Source organism: Anomaloglossus baeobatrachus, chromosome 11 (genome assembly GCF_048569485.1).
Source record: "Anomaloglossus baeobatrachus isolate aAnoBae1 chromosome 11, aAnoBae1.hap1, whole genome shotgun sequence".
Classification (NCBI taxonomy): Eukaryota; Metazoa; Chordata; class Amphibia; order Anura; family Aromobatidae; genus Anomaloglossus; species Anomaloglossus baeobatrachus.
The window spans coordinates 36,160,996-36,185,567 of NC_134363.1; the positions used below are offsets into that span (position 1 = coordinate 36,160,996).

The window sequence follows — 24,572 nt, forward strand, 5'->3', positions numbered from 1 at the left end:
GAGGAGTGAAAAGAGTGGAGGCACAGTGGTTCTCCTCGTCCAAAGAAGTTCAGGATGCAAAAATCAGCCACTAAGGTGATGGTGTTCCGGGATAAGGAGGGTGTGCTGCTAGTGAACTACCTTCAAAAGGATTCCACCATCAATGCAAGGTATTACATTGAACTTTTGGACCAATTGAAGACAGCTCTGAAGGCCAAAAGTCACGGCAAGTTGTCCAAAGGAATATTGTTCCTGCAAGACAACGCCTCCGCTCACACTGCACAAGCAACCACAGTAAAACTGGCAGAGCTGGGCTTCCAGCTTTTGACCACCCACCTTATTCACCAGATCTAGCTGCCTCCAACTATCATCTATTTCCAAACCTGAAGAAACACCTCAAGGTACCAAATGTTACACCATCTCTGATGCCATCGCTGCTACGTATGCCTGGTTTGAGGCACAACCGATATACTACTTTTTGCTAGGCTTACAGAACTTGGAATACCGATGTAAGAAGTATGTTGTCATCAATGGAGAGTGTGAGGAATAAATGGAAAGTTTCATCATCCTATCACGTTACTTTTTGGGTAAAGCCAAAGACTTATCAACAGCTGCTCGTATATCTAATAATCTCATCAATTAGCTCTATCGTACTTGTGAGCATAACAAATAAAACATTATTATTATTATAACATACCTGTCCTGAACCTTCCACTTTTTTATGTTTGCCAGTGTAATCATTCACAATTCCCGATGGAGACTTGATTTCTGAAAAAAAACCAGTAGATTTGTTAGCGATATGTAGGACCCAGCACAGGGGCTGCGGCAGCAATAACCGTTCACTGTGGACCGGGCTCGCGATGCCCAACAATCTGTTGATTTTGCTATGTATTCTCCATATGGAAAAAGAGTATCACCCTGCGGTCCTGCCGGTGATCGGCTGTCCAAGTGACGCCTTCCAATACTGTGTCTTGAGCTAAGAAAGAAATGCCCAATTGCTGGGAGTACCATCATTAGGAGTCCTAGCAATATGCTGTTTTATACCATAACTTCTGGTGGGTGTTGGGGTAGCGATGAGTGCCATGTCTGCATTTATGGTACTAAACAAAGGGTATGTCTAAAGTCTGCGTCCCAGAGAGGTTACAGTACAGCCACATCCTACTTCACCACTTATCACGATAGTCTCTCATCATTAGGAGACTTGTGACAGGTTTAGTGTCTGGGGCTCAGTTTACCTTCTTAGGCTCTGGATTTGGATTTTAAATGTGCTTTCCATTTTTTTTTCTTTTGGTGCACAAAGCTAGCAGCTTCTGATTCTTCTCAGGTGCGGCCGGTTTGTGACCACTTCTATCACCTTTAAATAGTCACATGTACCATCACCTGATGCCGGTTATAGAGAATCCACATTCTGAAACTAACTGCAGAGGAGAAAGGAGCTAATGGAGCCCTTGATGTTGATGTTGGAAGCGTTGTAGGCTTCAGACCCAGTGTCTGGCTGCAACCTTTAAGTTTGTTGTCATATCATTTTTGTCTTCCTTTATTTGTTTCCCTTCCCTCATTTTTTTTATTATTGCAACAGTGGGATAGTGTCTCTCACCAGCCATCTCACTAGTGAGGGTGAATTCAGGGCTAGTGGGGGATTAGGTATCCTGTTTGGCGATGGGATGAAAGAACCAGTATAGGGACGTTAGGGAACAGCCTCAGGTGAGTGCAGGAGTTGTTATTGTGTGCCCTGTTTGTGGTGGCACTCGTCGGGGCTTCCCTAGTATCTGGTGGAACCCCGATAGTCACATCATGACACCACTCTGGTTGTAGAATAATTCATGGCCAAAATACAAAGTACACCCATTCTGCCTTTCTACTAAAGCTACTGATGACAATTTAACAGGATGTGTAACAGACATTATAGAGCCATAGTTCACTTTCTTTACAAAATGTTATATTTTTAATTACTGTAAAAAGAACTTACTGTTAGTTGTTTGCGTAGAAGAAGAATGGGCAGTGACACCATCAGTCGGCTTAGTATGAAAAAATCAGACATCAATCACAACATAGGGAGCAGTATTATAGCAGTTATATTCTTGTACATAGGGGGCGGTATTATAGTAGTTATATTCTTGTACATAGTGGCAGTATTATAGTAGTTATATTCTTGTACATAGGGGGCAGTATTATAGTAGTTATATTCTTGTACATAGGGGCAGTATTATAGTAGTTATATTCTTGTACATAGGAGCAGTATTATAGTAGTTATATTCTTGTACATAGGAGCAGTATTATAGTAGTTATATTCTTGTACATAGGAGCAGTATTATAGTAGTTATATTCTTGTACATAGGAGCAGTATTATAGTAGTTATATTCTTGTACATAGGAGCAGTATTATAGTAGTTATATTCTTGTACATAGGGGGCAGTATTATAGTAGTTATATTCTTGTACATAGGGGCAGTATTATAGTAGTTATATTCTTGTACATACAGGGCAGTATTATAGTAGTTATATTCTTGTACATAGGGGCAGTATTATAGTAGTTATATTCTTGTACATAGGGGCAGTATTATAGTAGTTATATTCTTGTACATAGGGGCAGTATTATAGTAGTTATATTCTTGTACATAGGGGGCAGTATTATAGTAGTTATATATTCTTGTACATAGGGGGCAGTATTATAGTAGTTATATATTCTTGTACATAGGGGGCAGTATTATAGTAGTTATATTCTTGTACATAGGGGCAGTATTATAGTAGTTATATTCTTGTACATATGGGCAGTATTATAGTAGTTATATTCTTGTACATAGGAGCAGTATTATAGTAGTTAAATTCTTGTACATAGGGGCAGTATTATAGTAGTTATATTCTTGTACATAGGGGGCAGTATTATAGTAGTTATATTCTTGTACATAGGGGGCAGTATTATAGTAGTAATATTCTTGTACATAAGGGCAGTATTATAGTAGTTATATTCTTGTACATAGGGGCAGTATTATAGTAGTTATATTCTTGTACATAGGGACAGTATTATAGTAGTAATATTCTTGTACATAAGGGCAGTATTATAGTAGTTATATTCTTGTACATAGGGGGCAGTATTATAGTAGTTATAGTCTTGTACATAGGGACAGTATTATAGTAGTTATATTCTTGTACATAGGGACAGTATTATAGTAGTAATATTCTTGTACATAAGGGCAGTATTATAGTAGTTATATTTTTGTACATAGGGGCAGTATTATAGTAGTTATATTCTTGTACATAGGGACAGTATTATAGTAGTTATATTCTTGTACATAGGGACAGTATTATAGTAGTAATATTCTTGTACATAAGGGCAGTATTATAGTAGTTATAGTCTTGTACATAGGGGCAGTATTATAGTAGTTATATTCTTGTACATAGGGGCAGTATTATAGTAGTTATATTCTTGTACATAGGAGGCAGTATTATAGTAGTTATATTCTTGTACATAGGGGCAGTATTATAGCAGTTATATTCTTGTACATAGGGGTCAGTATTATAGTAGTTATATTCTTGTACATAGAGGGCAGTATTATAATAGTTATATTCTTGTACATAGGGGCAGTATTATAGTAGTTATATTCTTGTACATAAGGGCAGTATTATAGTAGTTATATTCTTGTACATAGGGGCAGTATTATAGTAGTTATATTCTTGTACATAGGGACAGTATTATAGTAGTTATATTCTTGTACATAGGGGGCAGTATTATAGTAGTAATATTCTTGTACATAGGGGCAGTATTATAGTAGTTATATTCTTGTACATAGGGGGCAGTATTATAGTAGTTATATTCTTGTACATAGGGGCAGTATTATAGTAGTTATATTCTTGTACATAGGAGCAGTATTATAGTAGTTATATTCTTGTACATAGGGGCAGTATTATAGTAGTTATATTCTTGTACATAGGGACAGTATTATAGTAGTTATATTCTTGTACATAGGGACAGTATTATAGTAGTAATATTCTTGTACATAAGGGCAGTATTATAGTAGTTATATTCTTGTACATAGGGGGCAGTATTATAGTAGTTATAGTCTTGTACATAGGGACAGTATTATAGTAGTTATATTCTTGTACATAGGGACAGTATTATAGTAGTAATATTCTTGTACATAAGGGCAGTATTATAGTAGTTATATTCTTGTACATAGGGGCAGTATTATAGTAGTTATATTCTTGTACATAGGGACAGTATTATAGTAGTAATATTCTTGTACATAAGGGCAGTATTATAGTAGTTATAGTCTTGTACATAGGGACAGTATTATAGTAGTTATATTCTTGTACATAGGAGCAGTATTATAGTAGTTATATTCTTGTACATAGGGGCAGTATTATAGTAGTTATATTCTTGTACATAGGAGGCAGTATTATAGCAGTTATATTCTTGTACATAGGGGCAGTATTATAGCAGTTATATTCTTGTACATAGGGGTCAGTATTATAGTAGTTATATTCTTGTACATAGAGGGCAGTATTATAATAGTTATATTCTTGTGCATAGGGGCAGTATTATAGTAGTTATATTCTTGTACATAGGGGCAGTATTATAGTAGTTATATTCTTGTACATAGGAGGCAGTATTATAGTAGTTATATTCTTGTACATAGGGGCAGTATTATAGTAGTTATATTCTTGTACATAGAGGGCAGTATTATAATAGTTATATTCTTGTACATAGGGGCAGTATTATAGTAGTTATATTCTTGTACATAAGGGCAGTATTATAGTAGTTATATTCTTGTACATAGGGGCAGTATTATAGTAGTTATATTCTTGTACATAGGGGGCAGTATTATAGTAGTTATATTCTTGTACATAGGGGGCAGTATTATAGTAGTTATATTCTTGTACATAGGGGGCAGTATTATAGTAGTAATATTCTTGTACATAAGGGCAGTATTATAGTAGTTATAGTCTTGTACATAGGGGGCAGTATTATAGTAGTTATATTCTTGTACATAGGGACAGTATTATAGTAGTTATATTCTTGTACATAGGAGCAGTATTATAGTAGTTATATTCTTGTACATAGGGGCAGTATTATAGTAGTTATATTCTTGTACATAGGGGCAGTATTATAGTAGGTATATTCTTGTACATAGGGGCAGTATTATAGTAGTTATATTCTTGTACATAGGGGGCAGTATTATAGTAGTTATATTCTTGTACATAGGGGCAGTATTATAGTAGTTATATTCTTGTACATAGGACCAGTATTATAGTAGTTATATTCTTGTATATAGGAGCAGTATTATAGTAGTTATATTCTTGTACATAGGAGGCAGTATTATAGTAGTTATATTCTTGTACATAGGAGGCAGTATTATAGTAGTTATATTCTTGTACATAGGAGCAGTATTATAGTAGTTATATTCTTGTACATAGGGGCAGTATTATAGTAGTTATATTCTTGTACATAGGAGCAGTATTATAGTAGTTATATTCTTGTACATAAGGGCAGTATTATAGTAGTTATATTCCTGTACATAGGAGCAGTATTATAGTAGTTATATTCTTGTACATAGGGGGCAGTATTCTAGTAGTTATATTCTTGTACATAGGAGCAGTATTATAGTAGTTATATTCTTGTACATAGGAGCAGTATTATAGTAGTTATATTATTGTACATAGGAGCAGTATTATAGTAGTTATATTCTTGTACATAGGAGCAGTCTTATAGTAGTTATATTCTTGTACATAGGGGCAGTATTATAGTAGTTATATTCTTGTACATAGGAGCAGTATTATAGTAGTTATATTTTTGTACATAAGGGCAGTATTATAGTAGTTATATTCTTGTACATAGGAGCAGTATTATAGTAGTTATATTCTTGTACATAGGGGGCAGTATTATAGTAGTTATATTCTTGTACATAGGGGCAGTATTATAGTAGTTATATTCTTGTACATAGGAGCAGTATTATAGTAGTTATATTCTTGTACATAAGGGCAGTATTATAGTAGTTATATTCTTGTACATAGGAGCAGTATTATAGTAGTTATATTCTTGTACATAGGGGGCAGTATTCTAGTAGTTATATTCTTGTACATAGGAGCAGTATTATAGTAGTTATATTCTTGTACATAGGAGCAGTATTATAGTAGTTATATTCTTGTACATAGGGAGCAGTATTATAGTAGTTATATTCTTGTACATAGGAGGCAGTATTATAGTAGTTATATTCTTGTACATAGGGAGCAGTATTATAGTAGTTATATTCTTGTATATAGGAGCAGTATTATAGTAGTTATATTCTTGTATATAGGAGCAGTATTATAGTAGTTATATTCTTGTATATAGGAGCAGTATTATAGTAGTTATATTCTTGTATATAGGGAGCAGTATTATAGTAGTTATATTTTTGTGCAAATGACCACACATGTGCAATATTTTTTATCATATTTTTGGACTATAAGACACTTTTAAGAAAAAGAAATCTTGGTAAATAGTGTGTGTCCTTTATGATCACTGAGATAATATTGTACTCTCTCCTTTTGTATCACGATTATTGATCTGATTGGTGCAAGGCGGAGAGAAAACTGCACATCTCTAATACTGCTCAGCCTCTGCACATCCTGATTGGTTGATGTACCTTTTTAGGTGTGACCGGTGGCTTGCCGCCTGGCAGGGCTTGTGTGCTTTTGTTGCTTTCTGTAGTCTGAAAAATACAGTATTTTATGTACATTCTGCTGAGACCTCATTAGCATCAGTGATATCCATCTTTTCATAGATATCACTCATATATACACTACAGTTCTAAAGTTTAGGGTCACTTAGCTATTTCCTTATTTTTGAAAGAAAAGCACATTTTTTTTAAATGCAGCTAACATTAAATTAAACAGAAATCCCCTCTATACATTGTAATGTGGTAAATGACTATTCTAGCTGCAAACGTCTGGTTTTTAATGCACTATCTACATAGGTGTATAGAGGCCCATTTCCAACAACCACCGCTCCAGTGTTCTAATGGTACATTGTGTTTCCTGTGTTAGAAGGCTAATGGATGTTTAGAAATCCCTTGAAAACCCTTGTGCAATTATGTTAGCACAGCTGAAAACAGTTTTGCTGATTAGAGAAGCTAAAAAACTGACCTTCCTTTGAGCTGGTTGAGAATCTGGAGCATTACATTTGTTGGTTCCATTAAACTCTCAAAATGGCCATAAAAAGAGAACTTTCTTGTGAAACTCGACAGTCTATTCTTGTTCTTACAAATTAAGGATATTCCATGCGAGAAATTGCCAAGAAAATGAAGATTTCCTACAAGGGTGTGTACTACTCCCTTCAGAGGAGAGCACAAACAGGCTCTAACCAGAGTAGAAAGAAGTGGGAGTCCGCGCTGCACAACTGAGCAACAAGACAAGGACATTAGAGTCTCTAGTGTGAGAAATCCACGTCTCACAGGTCCTCAACTGGCAGCTTCATTACATAGTACCCGCAAAACGCCAGTGTCAATGTCTACAGTGAAGAGGCGACTCCGGGATGCCGGCCTTCAGGGCAGAGTGGCAAAGAAAAAGCCATATCTGAGACTGGCTAATAAAAGGAAAAGATAAATATGGGCAAAAGAGAACAGACATTGGACAGAGGAAGATTGGAAAAAAGTGTTATGGACAGACGAATCGAAGTTTGAGGTGTTTGGATCACACAGAAGAACATTTGTGAGACGCAGAACAACTGAAAAGATGCTGTAAGATTGCCTAACGCCTTCCGTCAAGCATGGTGGAGGTAATGTGATGGTCTGGGGTGGCTTTGGTGCTGGTAAAGTGGGAGATTTGTACAAGGTAAAAGGGATTTTGAATAAGGAAGGCTATCACTCTATTTTGCAGCGCTATGTCATAACCTGATTGGAGCTAATTTCATCCTACAACAGGACAATGACCCAAAGCCACCTCCAAATTATGCATGAACTATTTAGGGAAGAAGCAGCAGCTGGTATCTATCTGTAATGGAGAGGCAGCCCAGTCACCAGACCTCAACCCTATAGAGCAGTTGTGGGAGCAGCTTGACCGTATGGTGCAAAAAGTGCCCATCAAGCCAATCCAACTTGTGGGAGGGGGGAAGCAAGGGGGGCAATATCTCCAGATTACCCCCGCAAATTACCAGCTAGAATGCCAAAGCTCTGCAAAGCTGGAATTGCTGCAAAGGAGCATTCTGTGCCGAAAGCAAAGTGTGAAGGAGAAAATTATTATTTCACATAACAATCATTATTTCTAACCTCGTCACTGTCTGGACGATATTCTCTATTCATTATCAACTCATTTATAAATAAAAGTAGGATTTTTCATGGAAAAGACAAAATTGTCTGGAGGACCCCAAACTTTTGAACTGTAGTGTATATTAGTAAATGGGGCCATTCACATGTCCTTGATTTTTCATGAAACACCGCGTTAAATTGCAGAAATGTAAGTTTTTGATTCAAGTGTCGAATCAAAATTGGCAATGTAAGTCTATGGGTCCATGAAAATAATTGGACTGTGCTTGGATGTCATCCATTTTTCTCGGATTGTTAGATTAGAAAACAGAGAAAAAGTGTAGACAGAACTCTTTTGTCCATTATAAAAAAACTGATTTCAGCTGGATCCGTTTTTTCTTTTAACATTGAACTCTATGGAAAACGGATCCATTAATTTGCCATGCGGTAACTTCCATTTGATACTGATCCTTATCAAAAGACTTTTTAACGAAACCATTTTCTAAAGACTGCAATGTTAAAAAAACAAATTCAGCTAAAACCAATTTTTTTTAAAAACGGACAAAAATGTTCTGTCTGCATAACTTTTTTGCCAACAGATTCCTACTGGATCCAATGAAATGATTAATGGACGTGTGAACTGAACCTAAAGGCCCCGTTACACGCAGGGATATCGCTAGCGATCGTACCCGCCCCCCTCGCTTGTGCGTTACGGGCAAATCGCTGCCTGTGGCGCACAATATAGTTAGCAGCCGTCACATGGACTTACCTGCCTAGCGACGTCGCTGTGGCCGGCCAACCGCCTCCTTTCTAAGGGGGAGGTTCGTGCAGCATCACAGCAGCGTCTCTAAGCGGCCGCCCAATAGAAGCGGAGGGGCGGAGGTGAGCGGCTGCAACATTCCGGCCACCTCCTTCCTTCCGCATTGCCGGCGGCCACAGGTAAGCTGTAGTTCGTCCTTCCCGAGGTGTCACACGTAGCGATGTGTGCTGCCTCAGGAACGACGAACAACCTGCCTGCTCAGCAATCAACGATATTTTGTGTCAACGATGGACGATTTGGTGAGTATTTTCCATCATTAACGGTCGCTCGTTGGTGTCACACGCAACGACGTCGCTAACGATGCCGGATGTGCGTCACGGAATCCGTGACCCCAGCGATTCGTTGCGTGTGACGGGGCTTTAAGACATCAGGGTCCAACTGATCACCAGTACAATCCCCTCCGTCTCTCACTTTACACAGCTAGTGCCATGTTTTGGAGTAGATGTATTGCGTGTGCGCTGTGGCTGTATACAGCCCAATCAGAAATACCGAAACAGGTGACTGCGCATGTTCCGCTTCTTTTGTTTATGCCATGGAGGTACGTGGAGCAGAAGCCCCAACGTCCAGCTTGTGCTCCATACAGGTCATTCTCAATATGATGCAGAAAAGTCTATCTTTTCCATTCAATTTAAAGGCTGAAGTCAAATTTTATGCCATCACCGTTATACCATGTACAGTGACGAGCAAAAGGGTAACAATTTTTGAACTTTTGACTTTCAGGCTCCATATCTCACCATCCACTACAGCTTTGAGCGTGAGATTTACTTCATTTTATAGACCATCATCTTGGCTATCTCATACATACTTGTAACACTCTTATTTGCTTCTTTGCAGTTTCCTGTCAGGGACGTCGGCACACGCACCATCCTGACCGGTCAGCAGTGGCTTCTCCGTCCCTAGTCCCTGCTGCTGGCTCCCTTGGCTTGCATGTGTGGTGGAGGGCACGGTGCAGGCAGTGGTAGTAGTTGTGGTTGCAGGGGATGACAGGCCGCAGCACAGCCGGTCGTTAACCCCTTTCCTCCCCGTCGCCGCACCACACACATGAGGACTCCGTAACTGTTTAGGCGACACCATATTCTCTTTCCCAGGAAATAAAGTCCAGTAAACTTCATTTTCCTTTATGTTCTGCATCTCCTCGGTCCGCGCTTTGCTTCTACTGTTTCTTCTCATACACAATTTAGCAGCAGCAGTCCGTATTCCTGGCACCCGGGTTCTATCTGTCACCTCTAGGCCTCTCATTCCTTCAATACACTTCACACTGGCACCGACCGTTTCATTAAGTCTGTTGAGCCACCTCACCCTACCCACAGGGAACACTAACGCGCATGAAGGACCGCAACAGACAGGGCTCTCCCATCTGTGCTTAGGCCTTCCAGACATACCCTTCTCCTTGAGGGCGCACTGACCTTCAGTTAGTGAGGAAGTCATTGAGTATCACTAGCCAGGTAATACGGAGGCCAGACCCCCAACCGTCAGGACTAAACCCCTCTCCTTGGGTGACTCAGTTAGACAATCCGGAATGGATCCTGCGTGTCACAACCGCAGGGGTGACCCTTAGGGTCAGAATCTTCAAATTGGGGTTCTTATCAGTACATCTCCTCAGGTACTCTCCTATCCCCTTCCCATTGTCTCTCCCTTATATATCCCCTATTCTCCTCCTACTACTACTACTCTCTCTCCCTGCCCACCCAGATGCCAGGACAACCGTCCTGCAACACTGCCACCTGGTGGCAATTTTACACAAGACATTTACATTTTACACTTTGTTACACAGAACATCAGTATGCCGCTACTTCTGCAGGGGTGGGCTTAACCCTAACCTTCCTACAAATGCACCACACAGGCCTCCTGGCAGCACTTCTAGGGCACGCGTGTGCACCTCAAGAGCTGGAGTGCTCTAATCTGGCTGAGAGGCACTACGTATTTAAGGCACCTTCCCCTTAAGGGAGGTGCCTAAGCAACATGGTCTATACATTGCTAGTTGTCAAGTCCCTTGTGCCGCTGTTGCTGATATAGTGTGGTGGGCCATACTGCTGATACCTGTCTGTGTTTCAGTACTTGATGTATCCACTGCTGCTGCATCAATGCATACTGGCCGAACCTGTGCTACTGGCCACTGCTGCTGCAATGGACCATATCGGCCATGCCTGCCGAATCTGCCATCCTGGCTGCATCTACCATATCAGAGACTGTTAGAGGCACTTTGCACACTATGAGATCGCAGGTGCGATGTCGGTGGGGTCATGTCGAAAGTGACGCACTTCCTGCGTCGCTCTCGACATCGTAGTGTGTAAATCCTAGATGATACAATTAACAAGCGCAAAAGCGTCGTAATCGTATCATCGGTGTAGTGTCTGGGAATTCCATAATTACGCTTCTGCGACGGTACGATGTTGTTCCTCGTTCCTGCGGCAGCACACATCGCTGCATGTGAAGCCGCAGGAGCGAGGAACATCTCCTACCTGTGTCCCGGCCGGCTATGCAGAAGGACGGAGGTGGGCGGGATGTTTACATCCTGCTCATCTCCGCCCCTCCGCTGCTATTGGCCACCTGCCGTGTGACGTCGCTGTGATTCCGCACGAACCGCCCCCTTAGGAAGGAGGCGGGTCGCCGGCCAGAGCGATTGGCGCAGGGCAGGTGAGTGCATGTGAAGCTGGCGTAGCGATAATGTTCGCTACGGCATCTATCACAAGAGATCGCATCTGCGACGGGGGCGGGGACTATCGCTGCAGCGTCGGTAACACATTGTTACCGATGTCGCAGCGTGCAAAGTACCCCTTAGTGTCCATACCCCTGGGGCCATCTATTGCAACACCGAGTCTCCCTGAGTGGCACCTGTTTTCTTCCTGCAGCACACATCCACCCTCACCATCGGAGGCTCTGGTGAAATCTGGTGTGAGCCATAGTCGCCACTGTACCCATGGCCGTTACACATAAATTTGACTTGCAGCTATTTAGTATATGATTAGTTATGCAGATTCTTGACATGTCACCGCATTGTTACTGTTTTGCTCCTAAAAGTTTAAATTTTAATTTTGCTAGTATCTTGTAAATCCATTTTTTGTTGCCTTTCAACACTGCCTGAAATGTTCTGGGCTCTCCATCAGATTCAGGTATCTGATCCCAGGTCTCTTCTACACATTCCCAATGTTGGTGTATACTGTTCGGGTCACTTGGGGATGTATACAGCTTTTTCTGCACCACAAGTGTTGGATTGGGTTGAGTTCTGGGGACTGTGGGGACAATCCAGCTCCTCTACTTCATTGTCATTGAACCATTTCTTCTCCAATCTTGCCATATGCTTTGGGTCATTCTCCTGATGGAACACTATGTCGTCCTTTTCATACCCATAGTACTCAAGTGTATGAAGTAACTCGTCTTGTAAGATCCTCACAAATAGCTCAGTATTGAGACCACTATCGATCCTGGTCAACACCTTTGGATATGAATCAACCCCATACCATCAGGCTTCCTCCCACGAACTTGACAGTTCCTTCAATTTATTGCTCCGTTCGCCCCTTTTTCCATTATTTCTTCCAGACCCATTTGCACACATAAGAGCTGTCTCAGAATTTTGTATCATTACTTAACCCGTTAATGACAGCGGGCAGTAATGACGTCCCTGCGGTCATAGTATTGATCCCCACCAGCTACCACAGGCAGCTGGCAGGGATCCACGCACATGTCAGCTGTTTTATACAGCTGACATGTGTGCCTTGCAGGCACGAGTGGAATCACTTTCCACCCATACCTGTTAAGATCTTAAATGGCGTTGTCAAAATGTGACAGCGCCATTTTAATGGCGATCGCAGGAATTTCATACTCACCAGTCTCCACCGGAAGTCACGTGATGTGGAGACGAAGGTTTTCATGATGACTCCTGTAGCTCACATGACTCAGATCCTGTAACAAGCAGCTGAGTACTGCAGGTTACAAGAGATGAGCATTTCTCCCGATCTTATCGGTGCTGCTCTAATTGGGAGAAATGAATGAGCGATCAGATAGCTGATCCTTATAGCCCCCTAGGGGGACTAGTAAAATAAAAAAAGTAAAAAGAAAAGTTTCAAAAAATTAAAAAAAAAAACCCCTAAAAGTTCAAATATAAAAAAAATATACAAATATTTGGTATCGCCGCGTTCAGAAATGCCTGATTTATCAAAATATAAAATCAATTAATCTTATCGGTAAACGGTGTAGCGGCAAAAAAAAAAATCCAAACGCCAAAATTACGTTTTTTTGGTTGCCACAAATTTTGCGCAAAATGCAATAATAGGCGATCAAAACGTAGCATCTGAGCAAAAATGCTATAGTTAAAACCGTCAGCTCAAGACGCAAAAAATAAGCCGTCACTGAGACATAGATCCCGAAAAATGAGAACGCTACAGATCGTGGAAAATGGCACAAAACGTGCGCCACTTTTTCGGACAAACTTCTGATTTTTTTTTAACCCTTTAGATAAAGGTAAATCTATACATGTTTGGTGTCTATGAACTCCCACTGACCTCAGACATCATAACACATCAATTTTACCATATATCGAACACCGTGAACAAAATATCTCAAAAACAATCGTGCAATTGCATTTTTTTTTTTTGCAGTTTTTCTACATTCGGATTTTTTTTTTGCTGTTTTCCAGTACACTCTATGGTAAAGCTCATGATTGCGTTTAAAAGTATAACTTGTTCTGCTAAAAAAAAAAGCTGACTGAAAAATAAAAAACGTTATGGCTGTCAGAAAAAAAAAAAGCGAAAAAAAAAACAAAACGCAAAATTGGTTGATCATGAAGGGGTTAAATCACCCATTTCTAATCTTCTACCCTTCACTTTTCGGACATTTTTGGAATCACGAGTCAACGTTTCTTATGATGATATTGTAGTTGAGGCTTCTTCACCTTTTTTCGGGCCACCATCCCAGACTTGAATAACGCGCGTCGCTCGGTGCTTCTTGGACGTCCTTGATCTCACTGTTATGGAGCAGACGAGAGCCGCCTCCACTGCCGGGTGTCCCCAGAACTGATAGACCTTGTAATGAGCCGACTTGTAGACTCCCCATATTTTGCCTGGACGTCACCTCTTGGCTTTTCAATGGATGAATGAACTTCATTTTGTATTCTTCCAGCTGTGATGGCCTCACATGATGCAGTTTTTCAATTTCCTTGGCTAAGAGACCGCTATCGAAGAGCTGGATGACGCTGTCTCTCTTTTCTTGGGAAATGATCTATATGGTTGCTCCTTAACTCGAATCAGTGACCTTTCACTTGGGAATCAGCCTAATAACACACTGCGCAATTAGGGAATGTGGGAACAGGTTGTGCTTTGTAGTATACATGAAGAAAAAGATTTCTCCACCACCAGGAGCAAAACAGTAACAATGCAGTGACATGGCAAGAATCTGCATAACTAATCATATGCTAAATAGTTGGAAGTCAAATTTATGTATGAAATAGCCAAGATGATTGTCTATAAAATGATGGTAGTCTCACATTCAAAGCTGTAGTGGATGGTGAGATTTTTTTTTTTTTGACATTGTATGTCTATTAATAATTTTTTGCTTCTCTTGGTATTTTCACTAGACAATAACCAAAACCCTAAAATTTTATGCTAAGTGGAGTAGGATGACTCAATATCTCTAATAATCTCATTTAATAGCATTATCGTACTTGTGAGCATAACATACCCGTTCTGATTCTGAACCACTCTTGTCTAGGTCAAAGTAATTATTGGGAGGAATTTCTGAAAAAAAACAAAACCGTAGATTTGTTAGCCATATGTGGGACTCAACACGGGCTGCAGCAGCAATAACCCTTCACTTTGGGCCAGGCTCACGATGCCCAACAATCTGTAGATTTTGCTATGTATTCTGCTTATGGAAATAGAGTATCACTCTGTGGTCCTTCCGGTGAATGGCTGTTCATGGACGCCTACCAATACTGTGTCTTGGGCTAAGAAAGAAATGTCCAATTGCTGGTAGCTCCATCATTAGGAGTCCTAGCAATAAGCTGTCTTATACCTTCTCGCATATCCATACAAAGACTACATAGACCTTTTTCATGTCAGGTCTACTTAGGTTAACGCATTGGATTCAGGATCCCCATAATTTCTGGTGAGTGTTGGTGTAGCAATGAGTGCCATGTCTGCATTTATGGTAGTAAACAAAGGATATGTCTTATGTCAGTATCCCTGGTGGACTAAGTAGAGTAGTTCTTGACAATTTAGGCTAATGGAGGGATTGTTCTATGATACAATAGTTCTTGACAATCTAGGCTAATGAAGGGGTTGTTCTACGATAGAGTAGTTCTTGACAATTTAGGCTAATGGAGGGGTTGTTCTATGGTAGTAGAGTAGATTTTGACAATTTAGGCTAATGGAGGGATTGGTTTACGATAGTAGAGTAGTTCTTGATGATTTAGGCTAATGGAGGTATTGTTCTAAGCAGAGTAATTCTTGATCATTTAGGCTAATGGAGGGATTGTTCTATGACAGTAGAGTAGTTCTTGACAATTTAGGCTAATGGAGGGGTTGTTCTACCATAGTAGAGTAGTTCTTGACAATTTAGGTTAATGGAGGGATTGTTCTACCATAGAAGAGTAGTTCTTAACAATCTAGACTAATAGTGAAATTGTTCTACGATAGTAGAGTAGTTCTTGACAATCTAGGCTAATGGAGGGATTGTTCTAAGATAGCCTAGATGATCAAGAATTATTCTATCTTAGAACAATCCCTCCATTAGCCTAGATTGTCAAGAACTACTCTTCTATCGTAGAACAATTTCACCATTAGTCTAGATTGTCAAGAACTACTCTACTATGGTAGAACAATCCCTCCATTAACCTAAATTGTCAAGAACTACTCTACTATCATAAACCAATCCATCCATTAGTCTAAATTGTCAAAAACTACTTTACTACCATAGAACAATTCCTCCATTAGCCTAAATTGTCACGAACTACTCTACTATCGTAGAACAATCCCTCCATTAGAATAATTCTTGATCATCTAGGCTAACGACGGGATTGTTCTACGATAGTAGAGTAGTTCATGACAATTTAGGCTAATGGAGGAATTGTTCTAAGATAACCTAGATGATCAAGAATTATTCTATCTTAGAACAATTCCTCTATTAGCCTAAATTGTCATGAACTACTCTACTATCGTAGAACAATCCCTCCGTTAGCCTAGATGATCAAGAATTATTCTAATGGAGGGATTGTTCTACGATAGTAGAGTAGTTCGTGACAATTTAGGCTAATGGAGGAATTGTTCTATGGTAGTAAAGTAGTTTTTGACAATTTAGACTAATGGATGGATTGGTTTATGATAGTAGAGTAGTTCTTGACAATTTAGGTTAATGGAGGGATTGTTCTACCATAGTAGAGTAGTTCTTGACAATCTAGACTAATGGTGAAATTGTTCTACGATAGAAGAGTAGTTCTTGACAATCTAGGCTAATGGAGGGATTGTTCTAAGATAGTAGAATAATTCTTGATCATCTAGGCTAATGGAGGGATTGTTCTACGATAGTAGAGTAGTTCTTGACAATTTAGGCTAATGGAGGGATTGTTCTATGGTAGTAGAGTAGTTCTTGACAAATTAGGCTAATGGAGGGATTGGTTTATGATAGTAGAGTAGTTCTTGACAATTTAGGCTAATGGAGGTATTGTTCTAAGATAGCAGAGTAATTCTTGATCATTTAGGCTAATGGAGGGATTGTTCTATGACAGTAGATTAGTTCTTGACAATTTAGGCTAATGGAGGGGTTGTTCTACGATAGTAGAGTCGTTTTTGACAATTTAGGCTAATGGATGGATTGGTTTATGATAGTAGAGTAGTTCTTGACAATCTAGGCTAATGGATGGGTTGTTCTACCATAGAAGAGTAGTTCTTGAGAATCTAGGCTAATGGAGGGATTGTTCTAAGATAGTAGAATAAGTCTTAATCATCTAGGCTAATGGAGGGATTGTTCTACGATAGTAGTTTGACAATTTAGGCTAATGGAGGGATTGTTTTATGATAGTAGAGTAGTTCTTGACAATTTAGGCTAATGGAGAAATTGTTCTATGATAGTAGTTTGACAATTTAGGCTAATAGAGGATTTGTTCTGTGATAGTAGAGTAGTTGTTGACAATTTAGGCTAATGGAGGCATTATTCTTCAATAATAGAGTAGTTGTTGACAATTTAGGCTAATGGAGGGATTGTTCTACGATAGTAGAGTAGTTCTTGACAGTTTAGGTTAATGAAGGGATTGTTCCACAATAGTAGAGTAGTTCTTGGCAATCTCGGCTAATGGAGGGATTGGCCTATGATAGTAGAAAAGTTCTTGATAATCTCGGCTAATGGAGGGATTTTACTAAGATAGTAGAATAGTTCTTGATATTATATACTATTGGAGGAAATTTTTCCCTTGTGGTCTAGAGTACTAGAGAGATTAATACCTGTGTATTTGGAGATGTAAATCAGTGGAGAGGTTAATGGTGGCTTCCCTGAAGGTATAATACAAGCTAACTTCTTGCTTAAGGCAGGGGATGGAGTTCATGTTTTTTACCCTGGTGGTCTCCGGTTGTGTAGGACCTATTGCCCATTTCTCTGGGGTGATCAAGGAGGATTTCATACTTGCTCCCCTTTTGAGTTTCACCTACCAGTGGGTCCAATCGTTGATTCTTCCTCTTCTTTCTTTTGGTGAGATGTAGGAAATGACTCTGTGGTGACAACACACAAGATCATGTTAAGAGCACCATGATCGCTCTTACTCAGAAAAGACCCTATTTGCACACACAACTCTTCAAGGTGAAGGACTCGGATGTCCTAGGCATTTTTGACACTTCCTTTCCCCCTTCCTTTTATTACCGTATCTATATGATCCAAGTGTCTAAGGGTGGCTTTACACGCTACGATTTCGTTACAGCGATCTCGTTGGGGTCACGGAATTTGTGACGCACATCCGGCCGCTGTAGAGATCTCGTTGTGTGTGACTCCTAGGAGCGATTTTGGATCGTTGCAAAAACGTCCAAAATCGCTCCTCGTTGACATGGGGGTCCATCCCCAATTATCGCTGCTGTCGCTGGGGCGAAGTTGATTCTCATACCCTGCGGAAGCACACATCACTTCGTGTGATGCCACAGGAACGAGGAACCTCTCCTTACCTGCCGCCGGCCACAATGCGGAAGGAAAGAGATGGGCGGGATGTTCTTCCCGCTCATCTCCGCCCCTCCACTTTCATTGGGCGGCCGCTTAGTGACGTCGCTGTGACGCCCAACGGACCGCCCCCTTTGAAAGGAGGTGGTACGCCGGTCACAGCGACGTCGCAGGGCAGGTAAGTACGTGTGACGGGGTGATGCGCGATTTTGTGCGCGACGGGCAGCGATATGCCCGTCTCACACATACGATGGGGGCGGGTCTCATGCTAGCGATATCGGGACCGATATCTCAGCGTGTAACGCCCGCTTAAGTCAGAGCTCCTATCTGGTGTATTCTGATTATAGCAAATGCCTTTTCAACATCACCACATTGTTATTTGTTGTTCTTTCCCATTAATCTTACCATTTCTTTTGGACTTCTTTTTTTTCTTGCAAATATAGGTAAAAACCAGAATGACCAGTGCCAAAGCCACAATAGATCCAATGACTATGCCCGCAATAGCACCCGCTGAGAGATTTTCTGTAGAAATTGACCATAAAGAGAAGCTGTTATAGATTATAAACCATAATTGATTATATTTAATTATATATTATTATTAATTATATTTTAATTAATTCAATCATCAATTTGAAATGTTTATATCTTCATACGAGCTGTGGATTTGCATAACTACTTTTGTCTGGTATTTCCCTTTAAGTGCTGTGTACACCTTTTGCTTGTATTTTTTTTCTTGTTCTACATTTGCTTCCAGAGTGCAGCAACCTTCTAAATAATCTTCATTAATAATTTTCTAAAATTTAACTGCTGTAGTGTGTCTGACGGTCCTCCTCCTCCACACACACTTCTCTCAGTGTTAGAGATATCAGGAGGGAAGGGATTGTACACAGATTGGAGCAGGAGAAGGTATATCAAAGAGGGCAGATAAAACAGGCTATAGACAAGGAAAAAAGAAATTGGGGGCAAAATAAGTGCAGTTTGGGAACTCAGATTCAGCATATATCAGAGGGAGATACATACAGACCTCACATCCAGCCTATATTACTGGGAGAGACACACAGAGCTCACATCCAGCCTATATTACTGGGAGAGACACACAGAGCTGACAACCAGCCTATATTACTGGGAGAGACACACAGACCTCACATCCAGCCTATATTACTGGGAGAGACACACAGAGCTCACATCCAGCCTATATTACTGGGAGAGACACACAGAGCTCACATCCAGCCTATATTACTGGGAGAGAGACACAAAGCTCACATCCAGCCTATATTACTGGGAGAGACACACAGAGCTGACATCCAGCCTATATTACTGGGAGACACACAGAGCTCACATCCAGCCTATATTACTGGAAGAGACACACAGCGCTCACATCCAGCCTATATTACTGGGAGAGACACACAGAGCTCACATCCAGTCTATATTACTGGGAGAGACACACAGAGCTCACATCCAGTCCATATTACTGGGAGAGACACACAGACCTCACATCCAGCCTATATTACTGGGAGAGACACCCAGACCTCACATCCAGCCTATATTACTGGGAGAGACACACAGAGCTCACATCCAGCCTATATTACTGGGAGAGACACACAGTCCTCACATCCTGCCTATATTACTGGGAGAGACACACAGAGCTCACATCCAGCCTATATTACTGGGAGAGACACACAGAGCTCACATCCAGCCTGTATTACTGGGAGAGACACACAGACCTCACATCCAGCCTATATTACTGGGAGAGACACAGACCTCACATCCAGACTATATTACTGGGAGAGACACACAGAGCTCACATCCAGTCTATATTACTGGGAGAGACACACAGCTCACATCCAGCCTATATTACTGGGAGAGACACACAGAGCTCACATCCAGCCTATATTACTGGGAAAGACACACAGACCTCATATCCAGCCTATATTACTGGGAGAGACATGCAGACCTCACATCCAGCCTATATTACTGGGAGAGACACACAGACCTCACATCCAGCCTATATTACTGGGAGGGACACACAGAGCTCACATCCAGCTTATATTACTGAGAGACACACAGACCTCACATCCAGCCTATATTACTGGGAGAGACACACACAGCTCACATCCAGCCTATATTACTGGGAGAGACACACAGACCTCACATCCAGCTTATATTACTGAGAGACACACAGACCTCACATCCAGACTATATTACTAGGAGAGACACACAGAGCTCACATCCAGCCTATATTACTGGGAGAGACAGACAGAGCTCACATCCAGCCTATATTACTGGGAGACACACATAGCTCACATCCAGCCTATATTACTGGGAGAGAGACACAGAGCTCACATCCAGCCTATATTACTGGGAGAGACACACAGAGCTCACATCCAGCCTATATTACTGGAAGAGACACACAGCGCTCACATCCAGCCTATATTACTGGGAGAGACACACAGAGCTCACATCCAGTCTATATTACTGGGAGAGACACACAGAGCTCACATCCATCCTATATTACTGGGAGAGACACACAGAGCTCACATCCAGCCTATGTTACTGGGAGAGACACACAGAGCTCACATCCAGCATATATTACTGGGAGAGACACACAGCGCTCACATCCAGCCTATATTACTGGGAGAGACACACAGGACTCACATCTAGCCTATATTACTGGGAGAGACAAACAGAGCTTACATCCAGCCTATATTACTGGGAGAGAAACACAGACCTCACATCCAGCCTATATTACTGGGAGAAACAAAGAGCTCACATCCAGCCTATATTACTGGAAGAGACAAACAGACCTCACATCCATCCTATATTACTGGGAGAGACACACAGAGCTCACATCCTGCCTATATTATTGGGAAACACACACAGAGCTCACATCCTGCCTGTATTATTGGGAGAGACACACAGGACTCACATCTAGCTTATATTACTGGGAGAGACAAACCGAGCTTACATCCAGTCTATATTACTGGGAGAGACACACAGAGCTCACATCCAGCCTATATTACTGGGAAGACACACAGACCTCACATCCAGCCTATATTACTGGGAGAAACAAAGAGCTCACATCCAGCCTATATTACTGGGAGAGACACACAGAGCTCACATCCAGCCTATATTACTGGGAAGACACACAGACCTCACATCCAGCCTATATTACTGGGAGAGACACACACAGCTCACATCCAGCCTATATTACTGGGAGAGACACACAGAGCTCACATCCAGCCTGTATTACTGGGAGAGACACACAGACCTCACATCCAGCCTATATTACTGGGAGAGACACACAGACCTCACATCCAGCCTATATTACTGGGAGAGACACACAGTCCTCACATCCTGCCTATATTACTAGGAGAGACACACAGAGCTCACATCCAGCCTATATTACTGGGAGAGACACACAGAGCTCACATCCAGCCTATATTACTGGGAGAGACAGACAGAGCTCACATCCAGCCTATATTACTGGGAGACACACAGAGCTCACATCCAGCCTATATTACTGGGAGAGAGACACAGAGCTCACATCCAGCCTATATTACTGGGAGAGACACACAGAGCTCACATCCAGCCTATATTACTGGAAGAGACACACAGCGCTCACATCCAGCCTATATTACTGGGAGAGACACACAGAGCTCACATCCAGTCTATATTACTGGGAGAGACACACAGAGCTCACATCCATCCTATATTACTGGGAGAGACACACAGAGCTCACATCCAGCCTATGTTACTGGGAGAGACACACAGAGCTCACATCCAGCATATATTACTGGGAGAGACACACAGCGCTCACATCCAGCCTATATTACTGGGAGAGACACACAGGACTCACATCTAGCCTATACTACTGGGAGAGACAAACAGAGCTTACATCCAGCCTATATTACTGGGAGAGAAACACAGACCTCACATCCAGCCTATATTACTGGGAGAAACAAAGAGCTCACATCCAGCCTATATTACTGGAAGAGACACACAGACCTCACATCCATCCTATATTACTGGGAGAGACACACAGAGCTCACATCCTGCCTATATTATTGGGAAACACACACAGAGCTCACATCCTGCCTATATTATTGGGAGAGACACACAGGACTCACATCTAGCTTATATTACTGGGAGAGACAAACCGAGCTTACATCCAGCCTATATTACTGGGAGAGACACACAGAGCTCACATCCAGCCTATATTACTGGGAAGACACACAGACCTCACATCCAGCCTATATTACTGGGAGAAACAAAGAGCTCACATCCAGCCTATATTACTGGGAGAGACACACAGAGCTCACATCCAGCCTATATTACTGGGAAGACACACAGACCTCACATCCAGCCTATATTACTGGGAGAGACACACACAGCTCACATCCAGCCTATATTACTGGGAGAGACACACAGAGCTCACATCCAGCCTGTATTACTGGGAGAGACACACAGACCTCACATCCAGCCTATATTACTGGGAGAGACACACAGACCTCACATCCAGCCTATATTACTGGGAGAGACACACAGTCCTCACATCCTGCCTATATTACTAGGAGAGACACACAGAGCTCACATCCAGCCTATATTACTGGGAGAGACACACAGAGCTCACATCCAGCCTGTATTACTGGGAGAGACACACAGACCTCATATCCAGCCTATATTACTGGGAGAGACATGCAGACCTCACATCCAGCCTATATTACTGGGAGAGACACACAGACCTCACATCCAGCCTATATTACTGGGAGGGACACACAGAGCTCACATCCAGCTTATATTACTGAGAGACACACAGACCTCACATCCAGCCTATATTACTGGGAGAGACACACACAGCTCACATCCAGCCTATATTACTGGGAGAGACACACAGAGCTCACATCCAGCTTATATTACTGAGAGACACACAGACCTCACATCCAGACTATATTACTAGGAGAGACACACAGAGCTCACATCCAGCCTGTATTACTGGGAGAGACAGACAGAGCTCACATCCAGCCTATATTACTGGGAGACACACAGAGCTCACATCCAGCCTATATTACTGGGAGAGAGACACAGAGCTCACATCCAGCCTATATTACTGGGAGAGACACACAGAGCTCACATCCAGCCTATATTACTGGAAGAGACACACAGCGCTCACATCCAGCCTATATTACTGGGAGAGACACACAGAGCTCACATCTAGTCTATATTACTGGGAGAGACACACAGAGCTCACATCCAGTCTATATTACTGGGAGAGACACACAGAGCTCACATCCATCCTATTTTACTGGGAGAGACACACAGAGCTCACATCCAGCCTATGTTACTGGGAGAGACACACAGAGCTCACATCCAGCATATATTACTGGGAGAGACACACAGCGCTCACATCCAGCCTATATTACTGGGAGAGACACACAGAGCTCACATCCAGCCTATATTACTGGGAGAGACACACAGAGCTCACATCCAGCCTGTATTACTGGGAGAGACACACAGACCTCACATCCAGCCTATATTACTGGGAGAGACACACAGACCTCACATCCAGCCTATATTACTGGGAGAGACACACAGAGCTCACATCCAGTCTATATTACTGGGAGAGACACACAGCTCACATCCAGCCTATATTACTGGGAGAGACACACAGAGCTCACATCCAGCCTATATTACTGGGAAAGACACACAGACCTCATATCCAGCCTATATTACTGGGAGAGACATGCAGACCTCACATCCAGCCTATATTACTGGGAGAGACACACAGACCTCACATCCAGCCTATATTACTGGGAGGGACACACAGAGCTCACATCCAGCTTATATTACTGAGAGACACACAGACCTCACATCCAGCCTATATTACTGGGAGAGACACACACAGCTCACATCCAGCCTATATTACTGGGAGAGACACACAGACCTCACATCCAGCTTATATTACTGAGAGACACACAGACCTTACATCCAGACTATATTACTAGGAGAGACACACAGAGCTCACATCCAGCCTATATTACTGGGAGAGACAGACAGAGCTCACATCCAGCCTATATTACTGGGAGAGACACACACAGCTCACATCCAGCCTATATTACTGGGAGAGACACACAGAGCTCACATCCAGCTTATATTACTGAGAGACACACAGACCTTACATCCAGACTATATTACTAGGAGAGACACACAGAGCTCACATCCAGCCTATATTACTGGGAGAGAGACACAGAGCTCACATCCAGCCTATATTACTGGGAGAGACACACAGAGCTCACATCCAGCCTATATTACTGGAAGAGACACACAGCGCTCACATCCAGCCTATATTACTGGGAGAGACACACAGAGCTCACATCCAGTCTATATTACTGGGAGAGACACACAGAGCTCACATCCATCCTATATT

General features: G+C 41.7%; 1 protein-coding gene across 1 annotated transcript in view; it reads right to left on the reverse strand.

The window, feature by feature from the left end:
- LOC142257062 (V-set and immunoglobulin domain-containing protein 10-like) overlaps positions 1 to 24,572 on the reverse strand; it is a 96,609-nt gene that overhangs the window by 15,633 nt on the left and 56,404 nt on the right. The window contains exons 9-14 of the mRNA XM_075329117.1: positions 18,554 to 18,670; positions 17,653 to 17,712; positions 14,693 to 14,748; positions 6,601 to 6,666; positions 1,949 to 1,997; positions 677 to 747 (exon numbers count right to left, since the gene is read on the reverse strand). Coding sequence (XP_075185232.1) covers positions 677 to 747; positions 1,949 to 1,997; positions 6,601 to 6,666; positions 14,693 to 14,748; positions 17,653 to 17,712; positions 18,554 to 18,670 — 419 coding nt within the window. The remainder of the gene's footprint in view (positions 1 to 676; positions 748 to 1,948; positions 1,998 to 6,600; positions 6,667 to 14,692; positions 14,749 to 17,652; positions 17,713 to 18,553; positions 18,671 to 24,572) is intronic.